Source organism: Phocoena phocoena, chromosome 14 (genome assembly GCF_963924675.1).
Source record: "Phocoena phocoena chromosome 14, mPhoPho1.1, whole genome shotgun sequence".
Taxonomy (NCBI): Eukaryota; Metazoa; Chordata; class Mammalia; order Artiodactyla; family Phocoenidae; genus Phocoena; species Phocoena phocoena.
Genome location: NC_089232.1, coordinates 43,999,465 through 44,020,918, shown reverse-complemented (window position 1 = coordinate 44,020,918; position 21,454 = coordinate 43,999,465). Strand labels below are relative to the sequence as shown.

Genomic DNA, 21,454 nt, shown 5'->3' with positions numbered 1-21,454 from the left:
CCCACACACCACAACAAAGAGTAGCCCCCGCTCGCCACATCTAGAGAAAGCCCACGTGCAGCAACGAAGACCCAACACAACCAAAAGTAAATAAATAAATAAATTTTAAAAAGGGAAAGAAAATCATAAACTTATACAAAAGTCTAGGAAATGCTTTTGCCTTTCAAGATATAAATTTTTTGAAACATTTAAATTATAGAATTAAAGTGACTGGTTCTTCTGAAAAACACTAGTAAGATCTTAGTTTTATAAACAAGTTAAACATTTTTTTTTTAATATAAATTTTTATTTATTTATTTATTTATTTTTGGCTGTGTTGGGTCTTCGTTTCTATGCGAGGGCTTTAGTTGCGGCGAGCAGGGCCCACTCTTCATCGCAGTGCACGGGCCTCTCACTGTCGCGGCCTCTCGTTGTGGAGCGCAGGTTCCATACGCGCAGGCTCAGTAGTTGTGGCTCACGGGCCCAGTTGCCCCGTGGCATGTGGGATCTTCCCCGACCAGGGCTCGAACCCGTGTCCCCTGCATTGGCAGGCAGATTCTTAACCACTGCGCCACCAGGGAAGCCCTAAACATATTTGAAAGACAGGAAATTTTACTGTTACTTTTCCGCTCTTGACATTTTAACTGTTTTTTTTTTTTTTTTTTTTGAACATTTATTTGTTCTGGCTGCTCCGGGTTGGGATCTTCAGGTGCGGCATCATGCAGGATCTTTTTTTTAGTTGCAGCATGCAGACTTCTTAGTTGCAGCCTGCAGGCGAGATCTAGTTCCCGACCAGGGATCGAATCTGGGCCCCCTTCACTGGGAGCACGGAGTCTTACCCACTGGACCACCAGGGAAGTCCCTTGCCATTTTATCTTTATGAAACTTTTATAACAATTTAAAAATTTCAAAGAGTAAAGTACTTCTTTCTTTAAGCTTAGTTTCTCCAGCTGTAAATGACAGAGTGCTCTGGAAAGTTTCTACGGATCTATATGATCTCTATTATTATTGAAGATTTCAGTATAGAAATAAAAGCACAACTGTTCACAGAAGGCAAAGTATAGACAATGCAATTTATAAACAGCAAATGAAGAGAGTCACAAAATGGCAAGTTTCAAGAAAAACATTTTAAATACAATTTTTTTTTTTTTTTTTTTTTTTTGTGGTATGTGGGCCTCTCTCACTGTTATGGCCTGTCCCGCTGCGGAGCACAGGCTCTGGACGCGCAGGCTCAGTGGCCATGGCTCATGGGCCCAGCCGCTCCACGGCATGTGGGATCCTCCCCGACCAGGGCACGAACCCGTGTCCCCTGCATTGGCAGGCGGACTTCTCAACCACTGCGCCACCAGGGAAGCCCCGTAAAACGTTTTGAAAAATCAGATTTGAAAAAGGTGATAATTTTAAAAGGTTTTGATTTAGCATAAAATTCATGTCTTTCATGCTTTATAAACTATTATCACAACTTCACAAACAACTGAGTAATTTCTATACTAAATAAGAGAATGAACTAATCAAAAATTCAAAATTTTAATACCCTTTTTAGTCTCCATGAATTTTTCATAACTATCTGGAAAATCATCTTCTGCCTTAGATTTTTCCACTGGTGCCACAACTGTTTTCCCTTCCTCCTCTTCATCTTCATTAAACCACATTTCTTCATCCTCTTCCAATGCCTTTGCATCTCTGCGAAATCTGTTACTACGCAATATAGATGGTACACTGTAAGAAATATATCACAAATATTAAGTAATGATTTAAAATTCCTGACCAGATTATATGAGAATATGTATAACCAAGAGGAGCTGAAATAATTTTAACTGAGTATAACTTATATCATAATCACCTCAGTTGCGATATAAGATGTAACCAGAAACCAGAGAACACTCCAAGGATGTTTGTACACCAACCTAAAAATTTATCTTGAGTTATGATATGGAGCAGTAATCTTTCATATAAAAGATTCAGTGTAGGGAGAATATACTACCCTCCTACACAACCCTGTACTATCTAATGATGGAAAGAAAATTCCTGGGTAAATTTCATATGTAAGATCAAACTACACATGATTTTGAACATAATTTTATAGGCTATAAATGCAATATACTTAAACAATACCTGTTCAGTTTCTGATTTTGTCTGTCTTTTTCTTGCTCATATTTAGTCTTCAATCCTTTGAATGTCTGAACATATTCAATCGATTCAAGTGCTTTATAAAAGTTTTCAACTATATGTGTAGTAAGAGACTTGATATCTTCCTGTATAAGCACAAAATTTATATTTCAAATATAATACAATGCTTGTTAGAAGAAAAACTTAAAGAAGATTTTTTATAGTTCCAAAGCTGATCAAAAAAAAGGGTTTTCAAAATCATCTTCCAAAAATAAACGTCCTAGTTTCTTTATAAATGAGCCAGGACTCCACAGAACACTTTGAAAAAAGGAGAAGTAATTCACTGAAGCCCTTTTGGGGGGACTATAAAGAACATTTGAAAGGTAAATGTATTTAGTTTATGTTGTCTGTTTATTTTTCGCATTTGCATAATAGCACTTTACAATTTAAAAAGCGCTTATCACATACAATTTCACTTGATCCTCATAACAATTCTATACAATAGGTTTTATTAACCCTATTTTACAGAAAGGGAAAATTGAGGCTATGAGAGAGACTGGATGGCCTGATCAAGAGTGCACACCTAGTTAGAAAGCAGACGTTGAAATTATATTTTCAACAAACATTGAAAGATATTATTGATGACACCTTGTTTAACTATCAAAACAAGATAAGCCTTACTTAAAAAATAAACAGATTCCTCTGACTATATCACATATACATATTTGGTAAAACAACTTGAATTCCTCTTGTATATTTCCACAGCTCTCTAGTGGTGTAATTTTTGTGAAATAAACCGATAGTAATAAATTTTAAATTCTAAATGAACCATTTTAAGTGATCACTGCAAATGAATGGGTGCAAAGCAGGCTCATCATTAAAAATAAATAAGTTGTGATTCAGGACTAATACTGGTAGGATATATACATGCCACTTCCTTAAAAGATATACCATAACCTGGTTGTATTAAGGACTGTTATGTCTTTAAACTAGTTCCCCCGAACATCTGAACCAAAAAAATATGCAAAGGAGAAAAATTAGAAACCTAGGTAAAATAGTTGTGTTACACACTGAAACAAAAAAAGGTAAGTTTTGGGATTCAATGTACATTTATCAACCACTCAAAATTATTTTCAGAAAAACAAATTCAATCATAGGAATAGGGATGGGACTGTGAACCTTACAATTCATTTTATCCATATCTCAACAAAAATTTTAAAGGAAAAAAAATAATAAAAGTTAATCTCTAATTCATAGAACAGTACACTGTGAACCTGGGTTCAGATTCTTGGTGAGCTAGTCAACCATGTTCCCTTTTTTCCAAGGCTAAAGACAGTACTTCTATCTTCTTCATCCTTTTTGCAAACCATACTCTTGGCAAGCGACTACTCTAAGAAAAACAATCTAGTCAGTCAAATAATCTTTACGTGGGAATACTGTGTCATCAGTACAAATCTGATTTGTAAGAAGAAAAACCAGAGAATGAACTTCTAGCTTTGACTTTCTTTTTTCAAGTTTTTTCTAACCATGTGGCCATTTACTCCAGTGGAATCATTTCAGTGTGTGGGATGGTAAATTTATCTCACCGGTTCTTCAGTTATTCATCTTATCTCTGGTATTCACACAGAGCTCTCTCCAGATCTTTTTATGACAAATCTTTTGTTGCCTGACTGAGACTCAAGAATGAGCTGCACCATATCTTCAAGCCCTGCCTGTGCTCCTAACCAAATGAATGCACCTGAATAGGTCAGCTAATCACTTTGGGTGTCTCAAGCCCTCGTCTATAAAATAGGGCAGCTGGAGTAGTTCACCTAACTTCTCAGATTCTTCAACTTAAAATTCCATGATAACATCCTACGTTTTATGCATTTTGTATCAATGTCTACCAAGGGAATTATTTTTCAATCTTTCTATTCATTTTTATCACTACCCTTGTAAGAGATCACACAGATCATGTTGAATGGCATGCTTGAGTGAAATGTCCAATATGCTAAATATCCTGAAACATTTGGCAAAAAAATGGAACTGAGAAGAATAGAGCATAAACGCAGTTTTAAATACTATGCTGAATTTCACAATTTAAAATATTAACATCACTAAACATAGTTATTTTAATTTACTAAGAATCTTTTAATATAAACTTACCACTCTTATAAATTCAAATAACTCAATAACAGCTGAATTCAATAGATTGTACCGAGTTCCATTATCCAGAAGAGCATTTATAACTGGCTCAAAAAGATTTCCCTTGGTGATGTAACGATTGTAAAATTCATCTTTAAGGCCAATTATCCGCCTCATAAAACGAAGAGCACCTAATTAAAAATAATACAGGGAATAAGTTGCTAATCTTACTAGTATTAATTATTATACAGGTATTTTTACATAAAGCAATGTATATGTTCTCCTAAAGTAAAAAGCAAAACGGCAATAAGAACAACTGGATTTTGTGAAAAACAGAATTAGGGAAAAACCAACTCAAAATTTGTACAACTTGGGGCGAAAGCTAACAAAAGCCCCAATAATTGGTAGGCAGACAGCTACAAGGCAGAGAGATTAAAAAATACACAAAAACCATACAACACAAATGCCGGCACTACTTAGAGCAGTGTTGGTGGATGTGGAGACAATGCAGTGAAGGCAGCTCAGAGTCAGTAGGGGCTGTCACTGAGAAGGGGACAGGAATGGTGCAACCTGCCTAGAGCCGAGACTGCCTTACCTCTCTGGGGGACAGGGCAAAGAGGGGAGTGGGGGGAGCTTTGGAGGTAGGTGCTTCTTTTAAGTTTTCTGAAAATACAGCCAAAGGGGCTCCTGCTACCAGTATACAGGAGAGCCAAAGGTTTTTCTACTTTTCTGATGAAAGCTATTCCAGTTCTCTTTGCCTTGGGAATATCATCTGTGAACCAACACTACCTCCGGATTATAATATCACTCCCTTGTTTACCAATTGCTTGTGAGCTGTTTAACCTTTGGTAAACATGTACTGTGGCAGATCAGACTGTATCTGTAAAAGAATGTTAGAGTAACAAATAAGCAGTATAATTTGGCTTTTTACATTTTAGAATATTGAAAAGAAAATTTCCCTTTAACTAGTCTTTTCCCTAGCTAAACATATTTAGCAATATTATTGCTAAAACCTTTATGGAACACAAAATACTATAATTTCAATCCTTATATTTATGCTTTATCTTTTAACTTGTAACCTCTCTCCTGAGTAGTTTAATTTATTCTACAGATAACACTAGCCACATCTTTTAAAACACAAGGTTTCTGATTTTGTAAGTCACTCTCTCATTTTAACCCTCTGTTCACAGATCTAAGTTATTAAAAGAAGTTGTGTCTGTCCAAAGAGGTTCTAAATATTATCTGAAAATAAAACAGAAATAGGCCACATAAAGTATAAATGTATGATATCTGTAAGATTAAACAGGTGCGGACAGAACTGCTAGACTTAAAACATCACCTCTTTTTACGGCAGGATAAGAAATAGTTTTCCTAAGATTAAAAAGACTGAAGTATTGCCAAAGACCTGAGCAAACAGGCACTTTCATACACTGCCTGTGAATGAAGTAACATGCACACAAAGCTATAGTTAAAACAGCATTGTTTATAATAATGGAAATCTTGAAGCAATATAAACATTTGAATACTGGAGATTTGTTCAGTTATATCCATTTAAATGTGACCATTCTGCAGTCATTTCAGAAAGGACTACTTATAGAAAGCCATATAGGAAAACCTAGCATGAGAACATCAACTGTTCCAAAATTAATATAAAAATTTAGTGTAAATCCAGTCAGGATGAACTGGATAAAGTTGTATTTAAGTTACTGTGGAAGAACAATTGTCCAAGAACCAAGAAAATTATGAAAAGAAAACTGAGGAGGTACTTAGCAGATATTAAACTTTACAACAGAGATACTATAATGGCATAAGAATAAACTTTCCCATTCATTTTATCTAGTGAAATAGAAGGATAAATGGTTCAGAAATAAGACATAAGTATATATGGTAACTTACTGAATACCAAAAGTGATATTTTAATTCAGTAAGGAAAATATAGTTCATTTAATAAGGTGTTAGCACAATTGGCTATACATCCAGTAGAAAAGAAAGCTAGACTCTCACTTCAAACCATATGCAAAAACAAATTTCAGATGCATTACAAATATAAACGTACAAAATAATAAAAAATATTAGAAGAAAATTGAGGAAAATATTTGTATAAATTTAGGACATAGGAGACTTTCCTAATAAGCAAGGCAAAAAAAACCGAAAGCCATAAAAGAAAAATAAGACTTATCTGTCATCATAAAGAATCTTATAGCAATTATATGCAAAACAATGCCATAAATAAACGTAAAGACAAAAGACAAATGAAACTGGGACATTTTTTTCCCCAAAACGTGATAACTGCTAATATCTCTAACATACAAGAGCTCTAAGAAAAAGATAAAAGGCAATTCACAACAGACAAAATGCAAAAGCACTAAAATGTGAAGAGATGTTATCAAGGAAAATGTAAATTAAAACACAAACAGAATACATTTTCCATCATCAGCTGGATAACATTTTAAAAAGCAGTAAGAATGAGTGCTATTCATTGAGTGTATTCTTCATGTCAAGTGCTTCAATCTTTTGGGAAAGTAATCTGGAAAGTAAATTAAAATTGAAAAAGGATATATTAAAATAAATAAATATTTTGCTCTGGCAATCCCAATATAGGGAATCTATCCTATGGAAATAAACAAGTAAAGCAAGATTTATGTATGGGTTGGCCAAAAAGTTCGTTCGGGTTTTATGGGAAAACCTGAACGAACTTTTTGGCCAACTCAATACCAGGCTATTTATTACAGTGCTATTTGGAATGGCAAAATACCAAAACAATCTTGTAATCCATGCAGTGGAGAATGGTAGAATAAGTTGTGAAAGAGCCACTCTATGAAATGTTGCTCAGCTATGTTTAGGAAAAATATTAGTTCACGCCATATCCAATGACCTAGCGTATTATTAAGGGGCTGAGATGTGTGTCAGCATGATCCTGTTTCTATAAAAATAAAACATGAAAACCTATACATGTGTGAATGTTTATGTAAATTTGCACAGGTATGGAAAAAGGAATGGAAAAGAAGTAGTGCAGGCAGTTAACAGTGGCTATTTTAAGGCCTTAAAAATAAAGGAAGTAGTAGGGAGATTAACCTTTTCTCTATACATTAAATTAAATGTTACATTTTAACTATGATTTTCATGCTCAGAAAAAACCCACAGGGCTCTTTTTATTTCTAGGGAGAAGGTTTCTTTACCTCTATCAGCAGGTGAAACTATGAGAGGAAAGTAAAGTTAGGGTTCACCAAAAATCAACATTTAAGCAAACATCAGCATTTAAGTTTGACTTTTATTGGTCCAAGTGGTCTACTGAAGAGACCGTAAGTTATTTTACATGTTCAAATAAATAACCTGAGTTATACAAATACATTTCAAGGCCCATATCTCAAAAATATAAAAAGAGTCACTACTAAATGACAGTTTGATGAAGCAGATGTAAAAGACAGCAGGAGTGGTTCTATTAGTGAAGTGCCATTGCACATGGTATTATATCACAACTGAATCTAAATGTTAGCAATATGTGGGTGGGGGAAGCACTATGACCTACTCCTCTTGTCCTTTAAATAAAAGAAAACAAAAGATTAGTATTTCTCACAATCATCTCTTTAATAGCATATGCACTTGCTAGAAAAAAATAATTCCACATGGGTAACTCAGGCTTTTCTATTAAAAATGCTGTTCCATAAAACATTTTGTAAGAATGTTCATTGAAACTGTTACTTACACAAGGCCAGGAAAGTGTGCTTTGAGTTCATCAAGACCAAGACTCTTCTTAGCAAGTCCTTGTTCATAATATAGTTTTTTATGTGATATGTGTGATGTTCCACACAAAATGTGAGTAGCTCTAAAATTAAGGCAAGCAGCTGTGCTGTTTGATAATTATCTACAAAGAAAGTCATCACATGAAAATAAACGTTGCAATACATCTAAGCAAAGAGAATAAAGTGTACATCCTGTATTTTAGAGCAAAAGTAAAACTGTATTTTCTTCTCCTTTTTGTATCAATTAAAGAAGCTACAGATTTTTATTTTTTCATTAGGTAGACTCTCCAGAAGTATTAGCAGTTTTACCTACTAAATAGATATTCTAAGGCTCTTATATAAAATATTTAATAATGTTAAATAAAAACATACAAATACGATAATAAAGCCCTCACTGCATTGAGATTTTCTTGGTAATGTTTCCTTAAATATGTGCTGTCATTAATATTAATGGGTCTATAAAAGGGTCCACTGCACAGTAAAAGAGGAAATACCTTAAACTTTTTGACTGAAGTGGTGTAACACAAATTTTCCAAGAAAAATTAATATGCTTTCTTTAAAGACTTCTTTAAGGAAAGGACTTTTTTGGCTGTTTGAATATTAAGTGAAAAATATTATATCATGATTTTAAAACAGTAATCTTTTTAACATCAAATCATATCCATGAGAGGCCTACTGAAATATACCAACTCTTTCTTCCTCAAGAGGCTTTGGTTTACACATTCATGGAGTGATTTAAAATTGCTTCTTGAACATCAAAATTGAATGTATAGGTAATTACCCATACCTACTGTAAATATTTTAGGCAAGAAAATATTAAGCTGTGAAGAAATTATGGAATCACAGCCTTAGAGAATAGAAAAAATAACTGACGTCATCAAATCCAACTATTTTATTTTTCAAGAAGACTACACAAATATTTTGTGGAACATCACATGATACTATCAGGAACAAATCAGCAATCTTTTTAATAACAGAATGACCACCAAGTATACAAAATACAATTCTGGCATTTCAAAGACCTTTTCTACTTTAAATGTAAGTAAAGAGTTCTACTTGTTTCAGACCAATTTGTACAACAGCCATCACCACAGCCAGTATCTGAACTAGTTCCTTACCATTAAAATAAATTCCCTAAACTTCTCAATTCCCAAATTTTATTTACAAAAGATCTTGTAACAGTGATCTGTAGTGTTAATTAAATGTCTTGTTTTCACTTTTCCAAATTAGGACATGAAATTACTCATCATATCTCTAATAATCCAATCCCTGAACTGCTTCTTAATTTGAAACTGGCTTTCCTAGAGCTTTGATGAGCCTGGTAGAAAAGACAGGAGGCCAGGTAAACATGGCATTATTTTCCATACTAACAGGCCAATACCTGATACATATGTTCCAAGGAGAAGCAACCACGTTTATACTCAGATTCATGAACGATACCTACGCATGAGACTATTGATGAAGACTAGTTCCTAACTGATTGGCCTTAGTTTACTAGATTTACAAAGTAAGAATGAACTAATCCTCAACTTTCAGACACCTCCTTAAAAAAAATGTCAGAAAATAAGCTCTAAATTCACAGAGAAAAACAAAAACAAAATTTCACCTGGGCTTTTCATCTTTTATATTGGAGAAAGTGGAATTTTTTTTTTTTTTTTTTTTGATACGCGGGCCTCTCACTGCCGTGGCCTCTCCCACTGCGGAGCACAGGCTCCGGACGTGCAGGCCCAGCGGCCATGGCCCACGGGCCCAGCTGCTCCGCGGCATGCAGGATCCTGCCAGACTGGGGCACGAACCCGCATCCCCTGCATCGGCAGGCAGACCCTCAACCACTGTGCCACCAGGGAAGCCCGGAATTTTTTTATTAAAAAAAAATCTAGTTTTGGATTTTTTGGATGAAAATATGTCTTTCCTAGTTTTGTATAAGTGCATTATATTCTGAATAGGAAAAAACTTACAGTTTGCATTAGTTCATAAAGTATGAATGTATACTTACCGGGACAAATCGTGCTGTGTTTGTTAGATCCAACTATATTATCTAATAAAAAAAATTAAAATCAGCGACTTCAGTAATAATATCTCACACTTCCCTAGCACTTTACAACATACAAAGCATATCTCTGATCATAACCTCATTTTACCTGCATAATAACTATTAAGAATTAGTAGCTTCAGTCAAATATTATACCTCTATCTGAAATCTTTTAGAGAATTGGGTGCAGATGAAGAATTATTAAAAGACGGTATCATAAGTATTCTGACAAAATAACACAGATTTTAACAATTAGTCACTTATGCTTTGAATTTTTTAAAAAATAAGTATAACATTATAATTAAGTTTCGATTCCTAGGCTCACATCTTAGAGCACATTCATGTTAGGGAACACAAGAATGTATATCAGAGCATTGTTTGTAACAGGAAAAAGCTAGAAACTTAAATATACATTAGAAGCAGGATGGCTAAATTACAACATACTCATACAAAAGAATACCACGCAAGAGTTAAAAATAAACTCTAGGTATCAATATGGATAGATCTCAAAAAAAGCATTGGGTAAAAAGAAAAAAAATGCACAATAATGTGTACAATGTTAAGTCAATTCATATCAAGTTTGAAACTGAAAAATAATACCACATTATACATGTCACAATAATATAAACAAACATAGGGGTGATAAACTCTAAATTCAGCATTTCTTGAGGGATGGGGTGGGGTAGAATGAAAATGCATAAGAAACTATCTGTAATTTATTTTCTTTTTAAAAAAACTGAAAAAAATATGACAAGCTAGTTTTGATAGAGCCAATAGAAAGTATGTATCTGTGATGCTATCATCTAAATATTTCTGTATGCTGGAAATGTTTTATTTTAAAATGAAAGTTAAAAATGCATTTGTTTTAATTTACATAAATGGAACCTTTCTGCAAAACGTTCTGTGACATGCTTTTTTTTACCCAATTCGTATTTTTGAGAACTAATCAGTCGATAGATCAAAATTCAATTATTTTAACTGCTAAACAGTATTCCATTATATGAATATACTACATTTTCTTCATTTCCTACAATGCACAATGCAACAACATCCTTGTTATCTGTCATGTATATGCATAAATATCCCCTAGGATATAAACTCAGAAATGGAATTGATAGTATTATGTAGGGTGTACAATTTTATTAGTTTAGTAAACATTCTCTTAACTGACTTCCTCTTAATTGACTTAATACATTAGCCAACATTTTCTGAGAATATGCCCCCCCACATATCTCATTTCACCAAGCTGAGTTGTATGCTTATCGAAGTCAGTCCTTTGTTTACACTAGTTATATTTGGTAATATGATTACACAATTTAAATACTGCAGACTGATGAAATGTCACAAAACTGTAATATCTATGGCTAAGTTGAATACAGCAGACCTCAATTTAAAAAATGATACCAACTTAGTCATACAAAACTATGAATACTTAAGTACTTAAAGGAAAGTACTTAAAACCATAGTAGAATTCTACACTCAGACTGCTTCAAAAATATGTTTAGGTTTTCTCTCCACTATAATAAACTGAGACCAGAAACTGTAGCCGATGAATTACGGGTGCAACTTACGTAATGCAATATGGAAATACAAAAAAAAAAAAAACAAAAAACAACAACAAAAAAAAGCCTTGACCCTATACAAACTATCAGTAAATGAGCAGCATTTAAAGTAAATGTTTATAAACAGTTTATTTTTAAAAATTATTCTCTGCTTTAACCAACTTTTTTGATTAACCTAATAACCTGATCCTTATGTTTTGAAATTAGAGAGTTTTTACTGTATTGCCAAATATGTCTCCAAAATGATGGTTACCTTGGATTTTGTAGGCAATATATTCTCTGCACTTACTCACTCTAACATTAACTCTAACAACTTTGGGTACAATCTCCTTCTTTTGGTAAGTGTTTACAGTTCTCTTCCTCAAGGTGTAATACTTTTTGCCACGTATTCTATATCATTTTCTACCACAGACACTCTGAAACAAGGGAAATCATGATTTTATATTGCAGTTTAAAATTTTCAGTCGTAATTTCCCTGTCATAAAAAGCACCAAGTAAAGTGTCTGTTAGCTGTAATACTTATCTCACTCTTTTAAAACAGAAATCATCAGCAGGTAAGTAAGAGGCCCTACCCTTTTCACATTTGTCTTCTGAAGTATTGGTCAAAAGTGGTGCTGTGAGGACATGCATACAATGGTTGTAGAAGAAATTTAGAAATTCACTTTTTTCAGTTTTCTGAAACATACAGAAAAAAAAACTTTATTATCTTTATAATTAATAAAACATCTTCAAGGGTTAGCAGTGCACAAACAAGAGATACTTTTAAGATACTGTGAAAGAATCGAAAAAAACTTGTTATATTAACCTTATTTCTGCAGAACTGAAAAATCAGATCTATTTCATATTACATGTTAAATAAAAATGAATATAAGAAAAAGATCAGATAGCATTATAAAAAGTTTTTCCAGGGAAAATTATCTAAAAGTTTTTTTTCAAATATGCGTGTGATCTGAAATGCAATGAAAAATCTATCAATGTGAGAGCAACTTAACCTTTTAAAACTTGAAACCCCATATTTCATAATGTATCAAATTTGAAAAAACACCAAGTTGATTTATCAAGCCACTAGAAATGTTACAGATTTTAGATATTTTTTTTAGTTTTAAGAATTTATTACTTGGAAATTGGGAAAATAATTCCTTTCGGTTTTTTTGGCCATTATTTTTTATATAACTGTTCTATAAACTTGTAATTACTTAAAAATAATATACATTTTCTCAAAATTTGAGTGAAGTCTATAAAGGAGAAATATCCCAGCATTTTGAGATAACCACTATTAATATTTTGCAATACTTCCTTAAGTCCTTTTTTGTGCTGACTCCTTTACGCAGTTAAGATCATTTGGTACATATTTTTTTCTTTTTTATTGTGATAAAAAACATATAACATAAAATTTACCATCTTGACCATTTTTATAGTTCAGTAGTGTTAATTATATTCACATTTCTTTGTTTTAATTCTTAAGATGTTAACATACAGAGGCCAAGGGTCATAAATAGAAGTGCTAACATTTTACCAAGACTTTAGCAGATTACAATCTTGTATTTTGCTGCAAAAACAACTGCTAGAGGAACATTACTGTTACTTGAATTCTGAGTGTACAAATGCTTGAATATTTGTTTTTCAAAATTGTACAAATTTACAAAATTTTGATTTTTACATATATTTACATAACTTATTATATATAAAATCATTTAAAACTGACTAGACCAAAACGTTTCTATCGCAGAGTAATTTCTTACATTAGTTGTAGCCAGCATGTTCTCTGGATCAATTAGAGTACGAAGAAGTCCCATTAACTGAACAGCACCTCCTAGCTCAGGATCAGTATCACAGATCATTTGTTCAATTACTACATTAATGAGAAGGATATCCTGAAAGAAAATGTGTTTCTGTGAGACTTGGTTTGGATATAAGACAAACGTACCACCTGAAAGAACAAAATCAGAATCATACAGAAAAAAAAAAAACAAAAACAAAGAATGGATGAACTTATTTAAACCTTTTTTCCCCAATGTTTTCAAAGTTCTATAAACACACCAGAGCATAAAGAAGCCCACTCAAAAACAAAACAAGACAATGCAAAAATCAGAGCACACGACAGCTTACAATATCATCAACATAGGCAATGGAAAACAAAATCATTTACCGGAAATTCTTGTTCACTGGAGGTTCTAACATATTTTCAGTCTAGGTTTTAGCTTCAGGCATGAATTTAGAAGTTGACTAAACCCAAGATTACACACATCAAGTGACCCCAGAACATAGATTAGTATGTCAGCTTCTAACAAGAAAATCCTTTCTGACAAAAATATGAGAAAAAATAACCCAGTACACAGCTCTCCACAAGAGGTAAAAGGGTACACACTGTGTTATATAATGATCTGAAGCAGCCAAATAGACTTATTATTACGTTAGTAACATGTTCTTGGGTCTTAATATAAAGAGCTACAAAGCAGCTTTGCAGATACAAAATTTATTTGCTTTCTGCCTATATTTTAAAAGTAGATACCTTAAGCATTAAAATACGATACAAAGTGATGGTTCAGGTCAAAGGAAAAAGTTTTGACATCAACTCAGAGGATTTGAGAACAGGTTTATTATTGGGGGAAGAAAGGTAGTAACTGAAGGAGATGAAATAAGAGAACTGCATGGAATGAAGATAAATTTGTTGAATTGGGAGAATTTTGTAAAATAATAAAAAGAAAAGTTCCAGTATAAAGCACATTTTGTAATTATTTTGCTTTTCTAGTCCCTCCCAAACTTAACATACTGTGTTATGCTAAAATATTTCCCTGTGAAATTGTGATATTAAATGCAATGAAGAACCATCAAAAACCATGTCATAACAACTTAACTGCTTAAAATTAGAATCTTACCCTCTACCATGTCTCAAAATTTGAACACCAATGAATAATTCTATCATGGCATCAGAAACAATGAAATTTCTTCAAAGACAAATTATGAAATATAATTCACAGAGCTACATTAATAGACTCAAGCCTTATTTTAGTTAGAGGAGAAAGAGCAAATCCACTTAATCTGCTCCTGTTTCTTATTCTGGTATGTTCAGCAAAGTACATCACATATAAAATGTTAAGATATTACAAAAGGTATCAGCTAGTGAGCTTTCTTCAGAACAATGATATGGTATTTACTTACTTTAAATTCATACCAGTGTGTACAACTTGGATTCTACCAGTTAATTAGGGGCTCAGATAATTTGCTCAATTATATATAAGCAATTACATAAGTTCATTACTCCTCTTACATAATAAGTTCATTCATCTAAAACTAGGCAAAAAAATATACATATATATATAAATGATGAATTTAAGTTACATTTAAATGAAAACACAGTTGCAAGAAAGACTTCTTAAGGTATAGCTCATATTTCAATATATGTACTTTAAAAGCTTTTTACCCTTCTCTCTCAAATGTAGTTTCTTACAAATCCTGCCTCATAAGTACCAATACCAAATTCTGCTGGTCTACAAGCAAAGATAAAAGGGAAATGACCTGTGCTGATTGAGATTCCCATAATCTGGTGACTTGTGGAAGTGAAAAAAGCCAATTTATATATTTCATAGTGAAATAGACTGCTACAGAGAACTATAGCCTTTTCAGGAGATCAAAACTGCCTTTCTCAAAGACGTGTAAAACTTCCTTGACAGACAAAGGTATATGCACCATTGAATACTATTCTGTAGAACTTTTTAGGGTACCCGAGCTTGAGAAAGCAAGGGCACAGAGGTCAGTAGGTAAACGGGAACCTTCGGGTTTAAAAATTATGCTTAGATAAGATGTCTAGAATACACAAGAAAATAATTTGGAAGCCTACTAAACAGCAGAGGAAGCTTAACTGTAAAGTAAGCTTTTGCAACAGTCTATGACTGTTTGATCTCTAAGACCACCACTGGGTCAGAAAACTCACACTGACAGAAAATAGGCTACAATACAAAATAGAGCCCTGAGGAAAGGTATCTTCCATTGCCTATCTCAGATGCAGCCACAGCTGAAAATGTCCTAAGGGAAGGAACCTAAGCTTTGGAAGAAAATGGGCAAGGAAAATTCTTTAGCGAACAGAATCAGGGACAGCTGGTTTGGTTAATCAAGAACCTCCAAGGACAATGAGTCTAAGCTACTGATATTCAACAAATATTTGACAGACCAGTGCATCATAGCTGTGAATGAATGACTGCTGTATGTATGTTCTCCCTTTTTCCAAACAAAAGTAGTTTAATTGTGATGTTGGGGCACATAAATTATCTTTTTGTTTAAAGGTCCCTGAAACAAAAGGAGCCTTATCTGGACCTGAAGAGGACTGCACAACACCCAAATATTCTGGACGTGAAGTCTCCAGACTGGATACGGACGTCTCCCTTGAGGAAAGGGTGAGTGATGAAAGAAAAGTGTATATGGACGTTAGGTAGTTACAGAGATGGGCTGTGGCTGATACTACTTAGATGCCAACTTAGTCTCTATTCTCTTTGTTCTGCTAACAGAGCCCAAGCTTTGTTCAGAGAGGCAATGTACTCAGCTAAAACGCTGTATTTCTCAGTTTCCATTGCAGCTAAGGGTGATGCACTTCTGGCCAAAGAAATACAAGCAAAAATTGCTAAATGGAACCTCTAAGAAAGAGCTTTAAAATGAAACAGAAAAGCTCTCTAGCTCTCTCCATTTTGCCCTCTGCCCCCTTTCTTCTCCCTGCTTGGAGGTGGAATAGCAATCTTGCAACCTCAAAGTAACAGACATTAAAACCAGAAGCTCAGGATGACTGACTCATGAGTCTTCTGGCATCATAGAGCTGTTCCTTGACTAACTGTGACATGAATAAAACAAAATTTTTATTAGGTAAAACGATTATAGGCTGGTTTTTCTTTTTTTAGGATTAAAACAATTACAATTAACATACTATCTACCCTCTTAGCAAATATTTAAGTATACAATATTAATTATAGGTAATATGCTATACAGTAGATCTCTAGGACTTGTTCATCATGTAAAAGTGAAACTGTATCTTTTGACTAATACCTCCCTGGTTTCCTCTACTCCCCATCTCCTGGCAAGCACCATTATACTCTCTGCTTCTCTGAGTCTATTTTATATTCCTCATATAAATAGTATCATATACTATTGTGTCCTTCTGTGTCTGGCTTATTTCACTTAGCATATTGTCCCCCAGGTTCATCCAAGTTGTCAAAAGTGGCCAGGTTTCCTTCTTTTATTCAGGCTGAATAAAATTCCACTGTATGTGCATGACAAATTTTCTTTATCCATTCATCTGCAGATGAACACTTCAGTTGCATCCATGTCTTGGCTACTATGAATAATGCTGCAGTGAACATGAAAGTGCAGCTATCTCTTCAAGATCCTGATTTAAATTTCTTTGGATTTATATCCTTAGTGGGGCTACTGAATCATATGGTAGCTCTCTATTAATTTTTGAGGAGCTTCCACACTGTTTTCCATAGTAGGTGCAGCAAGGTACAGGCCCACAACAGTGCACAAGAGCTCTCTTTTCTCCACATCCTTAACAAGACTTGTTACCTTTTGAGTTTTTGATAAGAGCCATCCTAATAGGTGTGAGGCGATACTTCATTGTGATTTTGATGCGCATTTCCCTGATGATTAGTGATGATGATCACTTTACATGCACCTGTTGGCTATTTTTATGTCTCTGAAGAAATGTCTATTCAGTTCCTTTGCCCATTTTTAAATTTGGTTTTTTTTTTTTTTTTTTGCTATTAAGTTGTAGGAGGTCCTTACATGTTTTGGATATTAATCTCTCATCAGCAACTGTGTACAACTCTACACTTTTATTCCCCAACCCACATACTATGTGACTGGTATCAGAATTTCTTTTTATATTGTGTATCTATTAACCAATTTCTGTAGTTTTAGTTATTCATAATATCTTGTCTTTACCTTTTATACTGCATTAAAAGTGATTTACATACCACCATTAGATTATTCCATTGGTCTATATTTGCCTATATATTTACCTTCACAGTGAGATTTACACTTTCATATGCTTTCATTTTGTTGTTCAGTGTTCTTTCATTTCAACTTGAAGAGCTCCCTTTAGCATGTCTTAAAAGGCAGATCTAGTTTTGACGAACTCCTTCTTCAGTTTTTGTCTAGGAAAGCCTTTTTTCTTAATTTCTTTCTTTCTTTCTTTCTTTTTTTTTTTGCGGTACACGGGCCTCTCACTGTTGTGGCCTCTCCCGCTGTGGAGCACAGGCTCCGGACGCGCAGGCTCAGCGGCCATGGCCCATGGGCGCAGCCGCTCCGCGGCATGTGGGATCCTCCCAGACCGGGGCACAAACCCGCATCCCCTGTATTGGCAGGCGGACTCTTAACAACTGCGCCACCAGGGAAGCCCGTTTTTCTTTATTTCTGAAGGACAGCTTTGTCAGGTAAAGTATTCCTAGTTGGCAGGTTTTTTTTTTTCTTTCAGCACTTTGAATATATCATCCCATTCTCTACTGGCTTGCAAGGTTTTTGCTGAGAAATCAGCTGAAAACCTTCCTTTGTATGTGATGCGTTTATTCTGTCTTGCTCTCAAAATTCTCTTCTCTTTGATTTTTGACAGTTCTATTATAATGTATCTCGGTGAAGACCTCCTTGGATTGAATCTGGGGACATATGAGCTTTAGACTTGGATGACCTTATCTTTCCCGATAAGTTTTTAGCCATTATTTCTTTAAACATGCTTTATTGTCCCTTTCTCTTTCTTCTCCTTGAGACTTCCATAATGTATATATTATTTTGCTTTATGGTGTCCCATAATTCATGTAGGCTTTCTTCACTCTTCTTCATTCACTCTTTTTTCTTTTTGTTCTGACTGGATTGATTTTAAATGGCCTGTCTTCAAGTTCTCTGATTTTTTCCTCTGCTTGATTCAAGTCTGTTGTTGAAGCTCTTTATTGATTTTTTTCGGTTTAGTCACTGTATTCTTCAGCTCCAGAATTTCTTCTGGTTCTTTTTTAGTTTCTGTTTGCTGAACTTATTTTGCTTATGTATTGTTTTCTTGATTTTGTTTAGTTATCTGTGTTCCCTTGTAGCTCACCAAGCCTCTTTAACACAATTATTTTGAATTCTTTGTCAGGCAGTTCATAATTCTTTTTTTAAAATTATTTTTAGGGTTGGTTACTGGAATTTAATTTTGCTTCTTGTCAAGTTTCTCTGACAGCTCTCACGTAGATTTTGGAAGTCTCATGGAGGTATTCTTGTCTGTGGATGGTTGTTAAATCAGTGTTTCTGTTGCAGGGATAAGGGCTGGAACTTCCTATCTGCCATCTTGCTGACCTCATTCCTCATCTTGCTCATATATTAAGCCAAGCTCATTCCTAAGTGATACATTAATTTCTTATGTCTTTCCTTTTTTCTGTCGCAGGTCAGGACTTCTTTTTCCAGTTATCTCCAGCTGTTAGAACTATCCTTCTAAAACCAAGACCTGATCAAGACATTCCTCTGCTTAAAATAGCTACAAAAGATTCACTCCTTAGACTGGGTGTATAGGTAGTAAATATTCTAACCCTGTGCAGTCCAATATGATATCCACTTGTCACAGAGACTGTTTAAATTAAAATCAGTAATTCCTCAGTCACACCATCTACATTTTAAGTGCTTAACAGCCATAGGTAGTGAGTGACTACCTTGTTGGATGGCTAAAGAATAAACATTTCCATCATCATAGAAACTGAACAGCACTCTCCATGCCTTTTATTTCAGCTTCTTTGTTGAAGAAGGGAAAAGGAAAAGACAGACAAAGACAAAGCGAACAGACTTAGACAAAGAGAAAAAAAGAGGGAGGAGAAAGGGGGCAAAAAATGGGAATATTTCACAATCAATAATACCGATTGCCACACTCAATGATATGAAAGTCTTAAAAAAGTTGGTTTCTAAATCCTTGTGTCAGATGGGTTTAGTTTTTTGTGTTTTGAAGTCTCATTTTAATAAAACATGAGTAGTTATTAAAGTAAGTAACACAAAAGAGACACAAATCCACAAACTGTTCAATTCTGAATAAGAGCCAGTCTTTTGCAATAAAATCTACTCTGAAAATAAACATCAACTCAGACTTCCACTTTTGGCCAAGATGAAGTGACAGGAACTAGATTTACTCTTTTATCTCAAACAACAACAAAAACCCAGGCAAAATATATGAAACTACAATTGGTAATACAGTAGACATCAGCCAAAGACACTGAGAGATGGGTAACAAATGAGATGAGCCCTATGATGCATGTTAGGTATTATTATTAATTACTGGATCCTGCAAACTGAGTAAAAATCAACTTCTAAAAAACTGGAATTAACCACGTGTCTAGAGATTATGTTGTATATAGCAGCATGGAATAGTAAGACAGTCTTATCCCAGAGGTACACTCACCTCAGCTAACAATTTTTAGTCTACTACAGTGCATTACTAAACCCACTTCAAAGTAATAATGTGCTTTCAGAGACAATGAACAAATAGTTCCTAAGAAATGTAACGAATGATTTAACATTCATCAATGAACTAAAAGTATTACCAGCATTATAAGTTGTCTGTAAAACATGGTTCATTTTCTTAGCAAGCCTGGTGAACAGAAGGAATAGCTAAATTAAAAGACTCAGCCTCTAACCGCAGTACAGCTAATAACTAGCTATGTAAGTGACCTAACTCTTCCATGCCTATTTCTCCAATGGAACTAAAGTACAGTGGTTACTAAAGTCGGACCACTCACAAAATTCAAGCCAGCATTTCTAATTGCCTGTTAAAGTTCTTTATTGGCATTAAAACAAATCTAATTTTCCTTAACCTGCTTCTCCAACAATGGCATTAATCTGGCTAGAAAAGTCATGCTCAAGCATTACGGCAAAATAATTGAGATGTAAGACAAATACAGGAAAATTCCTTCTTCGGATGTCAAACTATAACTTGATCTGAAAATAAGCCATTATAGAGTAACCCCAGCGAAATTACTCCAACGCTGGGTCACCAAAATCTATTCTAGAGAACACCCTTTTAAACTTACAGTCTTAAGAGTGTCCAATAACTCCTTTCCCATTAACGCCTGCTTACTCACATGGTCTTTTTTTTTTTTTTTTTTTTTTTGCGGTACGCGGGCCTCTCACTGTTGTGGCCTCTCCCATTGTGGAGCACAGGCTCTGGACGCACAGACTCAGTGGCCATGGCTCACGGGCCCAGCCGCTCTGCAGCATGTGGGATCTTCCCGGACCGGGGCACGAACCCGTGTCCCCTGCATCGGCAGGCAGATTCTCAACCACTGCGCCACCAGGGAAGCCCCCCATGGTCTCTTTAACTTCTCTTTACACCACCATAGTAATTAAAACCTTCAATTTAGAACCAGTTTCTAAATACTTGCAATATTCTGGGGTCTAAGTCAGGGGTCATTAAACTACAAAACTACCTGGCCGGTTGTTCACTTTGTAAATAGTTTTACAGTAAAACATTTACTGGAACACAGCCACACCTATTCATTTTCAAACTGTCTATAGACAGTTCATACTAAAGTGGCAGAGTTATGACAGAGACCAGAGGGCCTACCAAGTCTTATTTACCTTTTGGTCTTTTAAGAAAAGTTTGCCATCCTTCATCTAGATAGCAACATTTAAGTGAGTTTAACCACAGTTTCTGGGAGATAGTTCAAAGTTTTAGTTGTTTCTAAATCAAGTTTTAGAGAAATGATACTCCTGTTGGTTTCATCACACTCCAGCCTCATGCTATTCTTAGAAACACATACTTTTGTTTTTAAAGTACATTTAAGTGGGTGTAAGAATTTTTCAATATTGCCAAAAATACTGAAAATATATAATTAGCAATGGAGGGAAAGTTTTGGGTATCTACACATGAAATTTAGAGATTATCCCGATTATCAGGTGACATCTCTATT

The 21,454-nt window shown here is 34.5% G+C and overlaps 1 protein-coding gene across 2 annotated transcripts in view; it reads right to left on the bottom strand.

Annotated features, from left to right (window-relative positions):
* PPP4R3B (protein phosphatase 4 regulatory subunit 3B) overlaps positions 1 to 21,454 on the bottom strand; it is a 64,564-nt gene that overhangs the window by 11,829 nt on the left and 31,281 nt on the right. The window contains exons 8-14 of one of the 2 annotated variants that reach the window (XM_065890706.1): positions 13,292 to 13,423; positions 12,122 to 12,224; positions 9,952 to 9,993; positions 7,919 to 8,077; positions 4,234 to 4,403; positions 2,095 to 2,234; positions 1,514 to 1,698 (exon numbers count right to left, since the gene is read on the bottom strand). In XM_065890706.1, the coding sequence (XP_065746778.1) occupies positions 1,514 to 1,698; positions 2,095 to 2,234; positions 4,234 to 4,403; positions 7,919 to 8,077; positions 9,952 to 9,993; positions 12,122 to 12,224; positions 13,292 to 13,423 (931 nt within the window). The remainder of the gene's footprint in view (positions 1 to 1,513; positions 1,699 to 2,094; positions 2,235 to 4,233; positions 4,404 to 7,918; positions 8,078 to 9,951; positions 9,994 to 12,121; positions 12,225 to 13,291; positions 13,424 to 21,454) is intronic. The other variant, XM_065890707.1, reaches the window with a different exon arrangement.